Genomic DNA, 9,900 nt, shown 5'->3' on the forward strand with positions numbered 1-9,900 from the left:
TCGCCCAGATGGAACTAAAAATTACAAGAACAGAGCTCCTAGAGCACCTGTTATGAAAGTGAGTTTCCATTAATAACTAGAAGAGTGAAAAGGTTTACAATCCACTTTTCCGGATACTGATTGACTCAGATTTGATTATTTCTTTACTATTACTTTGCTCTTATTAGTCCAGCTCAGCATCCTTCCTTAAAATTGAAATTGATGAACCTGCTGCACAAGCTATCAGTGCTTTGCTATTACTATTACTATTACTTTGTTCTTATTATTCTAAGAATGATTTTGTTTCATTATCAGTGCTTATCTTGTTTAGGGTTGAGATTATCACTACTGTAGGAAGAATCTGTTTTGAGGTAAGTTCCTTTACATAGAAACTTCAACTTTGTTCTAATATGTCTATTCAGGGTTTTTTTCTGAAATAAAATAAAAAAAATTATTAACGTACATATGTGTATTTCTCGAGACGATGAAAATAGTTGTCATTTTCGTCAACAATGTTAAAGAAGTCATGCTTGTTGTCTGTGTGTATATTTGTGTACTCCTATGTACTCTTAGATACGATGATAATGGCTAAAAACTTTGATTTCCGTGTATTTTAGAAAAGATTTAAAGAAAGTTCACCTAAAAAATAGAGTTTGCCGGAGGTGCGACGAACTCGCCTTAAATTAAAAAAAAATCGTATTTAAAAAATTAAAGTTGAAAAATAGGATTTTGAAAAATAATAAATATTTTTATTTTATTTCAGTGAAAAATCCTATTACACGGGTGTTAATACCAATGTTTTAAAAATTGGAATAGTTCAACCGCAAACCGACAACATTAATAGTCTAATCAGACATATAAAATGGTTGTTTAAAAAACTGGTGAAAAACCATTGAACCAGCAGAGAACCAGCCGGTCGGACTGAACCGGAACCCGCCCGGTTTACACAAAAACGGAAGCCCCTTCGTTTCTTTCTCCCTTCCATTCAGAAAGAAATCACACAAACCCAGCCAAAAAACCCTAGCACTGTAAGCCTACACCACCGCCGCAAGGAGTCGCACTCAAAGTTCACCATCCGTCCGTCTATCTAGCTTCCCTCGTGCTCCAAGTCTTCAACCCCTGTTTGCTGTCACCGATCGCGGTTGCTTCCTCGAGCTCGGCGTCCGTCGTCTTTGTCTGCTCAGCTGCGCTTCCACTCGCCGTTTGTTTGTCGTTCACGTTCGCGTCTTCGTTCAGCTGTCGTCTTCGTTCGCGTTCTTCGCTGTTCACGTTCGCTCGGCGTTCACTGTTCACGTTCACTTGTCGTTCACCGTTCGAGTTCGCATTCGCGTTTGTCTGGAAGCCATGTTGCTCTGCTTCAAACTCTGCGACCAACCCGCGCACTCCACCAAGCCGTCGAACTGCTCTCTTTTGTCGTCGCCGTGAGTTCCCTAAACCCGTCACCAGACAATGCACTAACACAACACCAACACTCTACTTCAAACTCTGCAACTTCTGATTTCTATTACAATAAGTAACTATTTGTTTTGATAGTGGTTTGGATTTTTTCGTAGACTGAATTAAAGTTTAAAATAGTTACGTTCTCTTCTCTATCACATTGATATTAAGCTTTGAATTCTCTTATTTCGTTTTAATTTTACCGCACTCAACATGTTTGATGAAATGCTTTAACCACATTTCTAGTTGGTTTTATAATTTTTAGCTTTTAAAAACTAAGTAAGTTGATTGCATGTGAAATTAGAATAATTGGATTTTAGTAATTAGGAAATTTTAGCTGCACAAATAGCATCTTTGTAGAAAATATGTTAGCATGATGATTCCTCTTGCATTAGTGTTCTTCTGGTAAATTGTACTGTTATTGTGAACTTGTTAATTTGCTAATTGTTCTTGTGTTGTTCTATTGTTCCTCTGTTACTTTTAATTTTTTTTATTTTTGTTGTGATTTCCTGTTTTTGATTTAAGCTGTGATTGAAGGTTCTTTGGTTTGGGTATTCTTCACTTTCCTGTAAGCTTAGCTTTTAATTCTTTGAGCATACACGTATCAAATCATCGTTTTCAGCAATGGTGATTTTTAGATTTTTTTTGGGTTGCTTTGTTTTAAATGTTCCTATTGTTGTTGTGTTTTTGCTGTGATTTAAATGTTCTTTTGATTTTTTTTTTTTGAATGCCCAGTCAGTACTTGGTTGATTGGTTTTGCTCACTGATTGTATTTGATGATAAATTTTAAATTGATAACTCTATTACTGCTTTACTGTCTATTTCTGTAGTTAAATTTTATTACTGTCTGTTTCTGTAGTTAAATTTTATTAAAGTTTCTTGAATTTGCACTGCCTATGTTACTGATTCACTGTTCCTTCATTACTTTTTTTGTTGTTAATCATTGTGATGAGCTTTGTTAAAATTGGGTTGAAAACGGTTAATCTTTATTTTTCACTGTTCTAACCTCTGTTCTTATTAAAAAATTTGCAATTGGTGATCTTTTGATTTATTATATGCTTCATGTTTTCATTCTCTTGTGAAGAAAAAATTTGCAATTAGTGATGGTATGATTCATGTTTTGATTGTTCTGTTATATAAAAAAAATTCTGTTTTCATTGTTTTGTTCATTGTTTGGTTGCATTGTCGCTGTTCTTGATCTCTGCCGACTTGCTATCCCTCCTCCGTGTTGGATTCTTTGTCTCAGGTTTTGTTGTGTTTTTGTTTCAGCCTCAGTTGTGTGTTTATTGTGTAACACTATCATTTTTGCCTCCTCAGTTGTGTTTATTGTGCAACACTATCATTTTTTGTTTTACTTTTTGACTTATAGCTACATTAAGACAATATTCTCTATCTTTAACTTGTACATTGTAATTCAATCCAACTATTTTTAATGGAAGTATAATTATGTTAATTGTCAACAAATTTACAGCAAGTTATTGCATATTTTGATGATTAATTACATTTAGTTAGTGATATTTTATGTAAGATTTTAAATTTGAAAGATATTTAGAATGTTTATTTATAATTTATTTATTATTTTATTATGAAACGGTTTTTCTGATTGAACCACGGTTAGATCGATTAAATTAGTAAATTAGTAATTAGAACAGTTTGATGACTAGTTCGATTTTCAGAACCTTTGTTAATACCACACTTGAGGAAGATGGAAGAGATGTAGTTCGTGATCCGATAGAGTATGGCTCTGCATTATGCTACGATGTAAATCTCTGCATTATGCTACGACGTAAATCGTGGCAAATAGAATACGACTTCTAGCATCAGACAACCAGAAACTTCATGTTAGGAGATTGCACATGCTTCACCGAAGCAATTCTTGATGTTCGACTACGTCACTTCTCTATTGTGTTCTTGCCTTAGGATATCAGATCTTTGCTGCTGGTTATGTTGACGTAACGTGCAAAACGACGTCGATAGCCTAATCCCTCACTATCTTTAAAAATTCACCACGTGAGTTTATGACGTCCAGAATTGTTAGCGGTATCATTATAAGTGTCGCATTTGCTAAATATATACAGTGCAGCCATCATTGAGCCTTTATATCATTCTGAATATCAGTCTGATATAGGTGATGTGCCTAGTAGAGGCATTTTAATTTTTGTCGACAATGGGGTATGTGGAAGGGTAGCAAGTGAGGAATCCCACGTGTGAGACTTGGGAGAAAAGAAGCCTCGATAAATTTTTTCAGGTGGTTCATTCTTAGAGGAGGAGAATATACTTCAATTGATGAATGATTCTTTTGTTAGCTATCAAAGTGGCAGGCGTGTATCTTTGACTAGTAGTGATTATGTGGTGACAGCGTTTTAGGATTGGCACATTTAATTTGCAAAATTTTGAATATATTTGTTGTGGTTGATTCATTGCCGATCCTATCTTTATAAATTCTTTTTCTACATATTACAATGCATTCACAACTCTTGATCATGATGGTCCAAAAATGTTACCGTGTGAACATGCACCGTGACATCTAGAAAAATAATTTATAAAGATAATATCTGTAAATGAAATCATTCACAACCAATGTTCGAAATTCTGCAAACTAAAGGCATCAATCCTAAAACGCAACATGCCACTAATTAACCACTGTTAATCAAAGATACACAACCACCACTTTGATATCTAGCAAAAGAATAACTTATCAGCTGGGCACATCTCCCTCATCTAGGAATGATCCACCTGACAAAATTCATTGATACTCTCTTTAGTAAGTTCCATATGCAGAACTCCTAACCTGCAACCCCTCTACAGACCAGACCGACCCACCATTCCCCATTGCCATCAAAGAAAATTAAAATGTATCTAATAGACATATCACTTATAACGGAACAATATATAGGCCCAATGATAGGTGCATCGTATATATTTCGGTCATATCTAACAAATCTAGCAAATGTGAAGCTACTGTTGTCACCTATCGTAATACCGCTAACAATTCTGAATGTCATAAACTCACATTGTGGTGAACCCTCAAAGGTAACAAAAAGGGTCAGGCTCTCTCGGTGTCATAGACTCGCATGTTGTTGTCAACATAAGCAACAGTAAACATCCGACCTCACAAGCCAGGAACAGCAAAGCGTAGTCGCGTCTAACATCAGAAACTCCTACCATGAATTTTCTGGCAGTAGTCATGATATCTTGGATGAGACTTTACCAAAATATCGAATCGCAAAATACCTGGGAAATCCTACATACAAAAAAATGCTTAGAAAATATGCATGTGATATAAATTGAATTGAAGTCCAACATTAACCAACTTTTCTTTTTTATTTTTACTTAAAATCTTGGCTCCAAAGCACTTCTCATGAGATAAAACACATATGATATAACTATTTTAATTCAACTGCCACATAGAGGGGGAAAATGTGGAACATAAAGAAAAAATTTGTAATTCATACCTTTTTAATCTATTAGTTTCTTAGTCTTTTGGAAAATAATCTCATTTAAAAGTAACAATCAAATTTTTAAGAATTTTTAGAAGAAAAAATCTTGAAAATAATATATAGTTACAACAAAGATATAAAAAAATACCTGCTTAACTAAAGCAAAAGTAAGATCACAAACTACATCTCTTCCCTCCTCCAGAAGTATGGTATTAGCTACCTATGTGATCAGTTCCTCTAAAAGGTGCCTCGGCATAGTATCCATATCTATATAGAATCTAAATGTATATAACAGTTAAGAATCATGTTAACAACATTACGGGAAAATTTAGAAAAACAAGTTTCACAAAAGCTTAATAACTAATAAGTAGAGCTTAATCAAATTATCAGTGCCAAAGATCTTGTTCAAAGTTTTAGGTCATACCAAGTTTGAGATATGAAGCTTCCACATTCTTGAGCTTTAGGTTCGTTGCTTATAAATCATGTTATGAATAATTAACCATAAAACATAAGAGAATCACAAGCATGGCTAAATGGTCTAAGTAATTCAGCGGTAAACATAAATCCTGTTTATTTCTTTTAGTATAATATATTAAGAATTCTGCTATTTCCTATGATTCCTCTTCTCCAAGTGTCCCTATTCTATGACTTTCCACTATTATTTCCAAAACTAGAGAAATTAATGAGATAATTCCACCATTAACCCCTCAAGCGAAAGCTTACAAGTAACACAATGTTCCAATATTACCCCTCAAATTTAACACAATAACTCTCTAACAATAAGAAAATTTAAAATCACCTTAAAAAAAGGGTTGACAAGGCAGCTTAGGGATACTAAAGATTCCAGAAAAAATATAACACAAGAAGATGGCTAGAATGTTTATCAGCCTTACGTGATAGTTTTGGCATGATTATTATAGGAAGTATCATAGGAAGGAAAAAAAAAAAGAAGAAAGGAGCAGAAATGGCATTTGGAGGCCTTGAACAATAATGAAAACAAAGTCTCATATATACCATGGCCGTTGGAAATTTATCACCAACATGACTAAATGATATAGAAAGTAACATTGTTATGATTTACAATGGGAGACTAGTAGGACTCAGAAATTGACATTCATCACTGTATGACTCACTGATTCTAAGCATAGATGAGCTGCAAAAGAAAAGGCCAAAGTACCTGTTGCAGAACACAACTAGGCTAGAGCACCAGCAAAATTGGCATAAACACAGGTCTCTAGGGTGCTTGAAACCATGCAATCCATGGGTCGGATCCTGCCATGAGAAAACCATAACTAAGGTAGATGGATAGTTCTAATGATAGACAGAGACTTAAGTGATACCTTTATGAACACACTACAAGAAAAAAACACTTTTAGCAATATTGTTAGTTTAAGGATTAACAAGAAACAACATTTTTGCCAATTTCATGAGTATAGAGTAAATTACTGCCACTAACAAGTTTTTCAAAAATTTAGCAACTAGAACATTAAAACAAGAGCTCACGTACATCTTTACCTTTATGAGCAACTCTAGAGAATCTTCTGCACACAAGAATAAAATATAGAATGAGCCCTGTGTCCATGAAAAAATATAGCTAAGAAAAGATGATTCAATATGTGAATGAAAGATTCAATGAATCACACATGCACATACCTTAGAAAGCTCTTCACTGTTGGATCAACCAATTCAAACTTACCTCAATACATTAGCTTCTATATCCACAACCTTCAAAAAAAAAGTAACCCTAAATTTAACAAAAGCCAAAAATAAAGAAAAACATTGAGAAGTAAAAAACATAACTAACTTGCTTAGTTTAGTGTTAAAAATATAGCAAAACTAAAAAGGGAAAATATCAAGTAAAAGGCTACATCTAAGTATCATCTAATAATAATACACACGTGCACACATAAATGGATTGATGGACTACTAATATAAGCTTATTACCCTTCAACATTCTGTTCCTCACAGTAGCTTTCAAAGGAGATAAAGACTCTTAATCAGAACAGCTTACCAAAGGTGCCTTGTTAACTCTGCTTCCGTGCATCCAATCACTTGAGCTGTGCAAGGTAAAGATCAGTAAACTTATTAAGAGACTAACAGAAAGAAATGATTAATGCTAGACAACCACTTGCCAGAGAGATTGTGATATGATTAATTTAATGGCAAACAAGAACCAATTTATGAACAAGAGAAGAAGTGAAGAATCAATGGTGATTGAGTTTTAGTTTGTGATATAATTAATTTAATGGCCTCTGTTTCACTATTTTGGTTTGTATTGTTTAGTTTTGTTATACGAACGCGAAGGAAGGCACTAAAATCTCAACAATGAAGGCAGAGGTGTATTGTCATCAAACAGTATTTACGGTAGTTTCTCATTAGCATTGCATGACATCATAAAAATCAATAGTTTGGAGAGATAGGAGTTTCTCAAAGATGGAGATATGGAGAGGTACGAAAAAGAAGAAAGGTATAGTAGAACTGAAGAGACAAAAATGAGTTGTGGGTTAAATAAAATAGTACCATAAATATTACTGTTAAAATTAATTAAAGGCTGAGATTAAACACTGGAGGGTGTTAATTTTTATTGGCACTAGAGAGGATCTGTTTCCATGTGTGTGAGACAGAGAGAGACATTATAAGAGGGTGAAAGGGATGAGCATGTGAAGTGCGTGTGTGACCATAGTTATTAGAACCAAACTGGTAATTGTTCTAGTCATACGATCGGATTACCAGATCATTCGTTCAACTAGTGGGTTACTGATTCACCCGGTTGACTCAATTATAATTAAATAAAAATGTAAAATTATAAAAATAAAACAAAAATCAAAAGTTGAAACTTAAAATGGATGCATCCACAAACATATTAATAACGATCAAATATTAATTTTTAGACATAACCAATGATGCAAAAAGAGATAATAAACTAGTCACTAGTACAAAATACTTTCTGAATTTAAATGAACAAAAAAGAGAGGAAAAATAACACAATCAGCACATCAAATTCAAGAGGTGATCTCAAAGTCGATATCTATATCTTCATAGGACAAATTTAAAACTTGACAAATATTTTCTTTATTTTGATTTGCATCTATATCTACATTTGTGTATTTTTCACAAATTAATACCAAGAATAATTCATAATAGCACCTGAGTTGTGATGAAGACATTTTTAAAATTCTAGCAAAAAAAACAAACAAAGAGCATGGGAACAACAATTTAACTGAACAATTTATTCTGTGTTGCAGAGAGCATGAACCTCATTTTCAACAACAAATTCAACTATGATAATTTTTAGCAACAAAAGATTTAGCTCAAAAGATTATTTATAGCAACAAAATTTTAGCTAAGTGATTATTTCAGCAAAACAACAGATTCAAGTTTAAATGATGATAATCAGTAACAAATTCAACTCGGTGATGATTTTCAGCCAAAACAAATAGTTCCAACATGTTCAGCAATAAAGTCAAGGTGCAGTGATGAATGATAGCAACCAAAATTTAGCTGGGTGATTTTTTCAACAAAACAGTAACAAATTCAAAGTTCAGTGATGATAATCAGTAAACAATTCAACTCATTGATGATTTTTAGCCCAAAAGAAATTAGCTCAGTGATATTTTCAGCAACAAATTCAAAGTGCAGAGATGAACAGCAACAAAATTGAGCAAGAAAGAACAGGGAAATTTGTTGGAACTCACCAAATCGGGGACCAGCTACTGACGGCGAGGTGGAAGAAAACGGCGAGGCTCGAAGCAAGAAGACGACAACGACGACCAGCCCCGAGGCCTGCTGCTTCTGCCGTCGGCGACGACGAGCGCAGGGAAGGCGCGCGCTGACTGCAAGACGTTGACGAGACACAGAGCGACGACGAGCTTGACTGCAAGACCGGAGACGAGAGAGCTTGAGTGCGAGAGCGACAGTGAGAAAGATGAGAGAGTGACGAGACTGAGACACTGAGGGGTGGCCTGGTGGGTGCGAGAGGAAGAGGAAGTAGACGTTCACTGAGCAAATTAGGGTTTTGGCTTTCCTTTACTTGAAAACGACGTCATTTTCAAAATTTTAGAAAGAAAAATTAAACATAACCCAGTCCGTGTTATGGAAACCGCCCGGGTCACTGGTTTTGCTTAAATTCGGTCGGACCAAACTGGTGTTTTGCAGGTCTGATGTTTAAGCGGTTTAAAAAGTGGCTTGATTCTATCAAATGACCGAATTTTTGGTCGAACTGGCCAAATCTGATAACTAACTATGAAAGTTGAAGAAAATGATGAGTATAAAAGTACAATATTCATAGGTACGGATAATTGGATTATCCGTCCAAAATTGACCCGATCCCACTCTATTAGTTCTGAACCTACTGATAATTGGGTCAGACTCGATCAAACACAACTAGAAAATTGTTTAATATAGGCAAATTTACAGATAGATTTAGTTTTTATTACAGGCGTATTTTTAGTTACCGACGGATTTTGTCTCTGTAAAAGTTTTGTCAGAAATTATTTAGTGACGGATTTTTTTCGTCGGTAATTTACCGACAGATTTTTCCTCGATAAATTCTCCCCTCCATTTCCTTGGAACGTTGAACTTTCTGACAGATTTTCTGTCGGTAATTAGAGACAGATTTTCTGACGGATTTTCTGTCGGTAATTAGAGATAGATTTTTCGACGGATTTTTCATCTGTAATTGGAACCTTGGAAAACCATCCCAAAATCTGAATACAAACAGAAAATCCATCTGTAAATCCGTCAGTAAAGTAAAATAAATTTTTTTTAGATTTTTCCATTGCAAAATAAACTTGTTTTCATACAAAATAAATACAAATTTAATAAATACCAAATTGTTTTGACAATCAGCATGCAATCCTATCCAATTCATTCAACTATTGATTTATAATAGTGTTAGTTGCAAAGGGATGGATTGATGACTTGCATCATCTACCTCTTTCTCTCATCAAAAAGGGCCATAAAAGTGATTAATTCTCATTCTTTTGATGCATTTATAAGAGCTATATCATAGGTTTATAACAATATGCTTTGAAATGAGTTCTTA

The 9,900-nt window shown here is 34.3% G+C and overlaps 1 protein-coding gene and 1 long non-coding RNA gene across 2 annotated transcripts; one reads left to right on the forward strand and one right to left on the reverse strand.

Annotated features, from left to right (window-relative positions):
* The first annotated feature begins 956 nt into the window (after positions 1-956).
* Positions 957-3,871, forward strand: LOC148573772 (uncharacterized). The gene is made up of 2 exons (XR_015905440.1): positions 957-1,400; positions 3,093-3,871. It is a non-coding gene; the product is annotated as an uncharacterized LOC148573772 (long non-coding RNA).
* Positions 3,872-5,836: 1,965 nt separating this feature from the next.
* On the reverse strand, positions 5,837-9,142 carry LOC148573773 (uncharacterized). Its single transcript, XM_088505836.1, has 4 exons — positions 9,134-9,142; positions 8,552-8,880; positions 6,868-6,913; positions 5,837-6,581 (listed from the first exon to the last, which is right to left on the reverse strand). The coding sequence occupies exons 1-4, from the start codon at positions 9,140-9,142 to the stop codon at positions 6,549-6,551; spliced, it is 417 nt and encodes a 138-aa protein (XP_088361962.1). The 3' UTR covers positions 5,837-6,548.
* Positions 9,143-9,900: the final 758 nt, after the last annotated feature.

The sequence above is a fragment of the Arachis ipaensis genome, chromosome B2 (assembly GCF_059453495.1).
Source record: "Arachis ipaensis isolate K30076 ecotype BB chromosome B2, ASM5945349v1, whole genome shotgun sequence".
Lineage (NCBI taxonomy): Eukaryota > Viridiplantae > Streptophyta > Magnoliopsida > Fabales > Fabaceae > Arachis > Arachis ipaensis.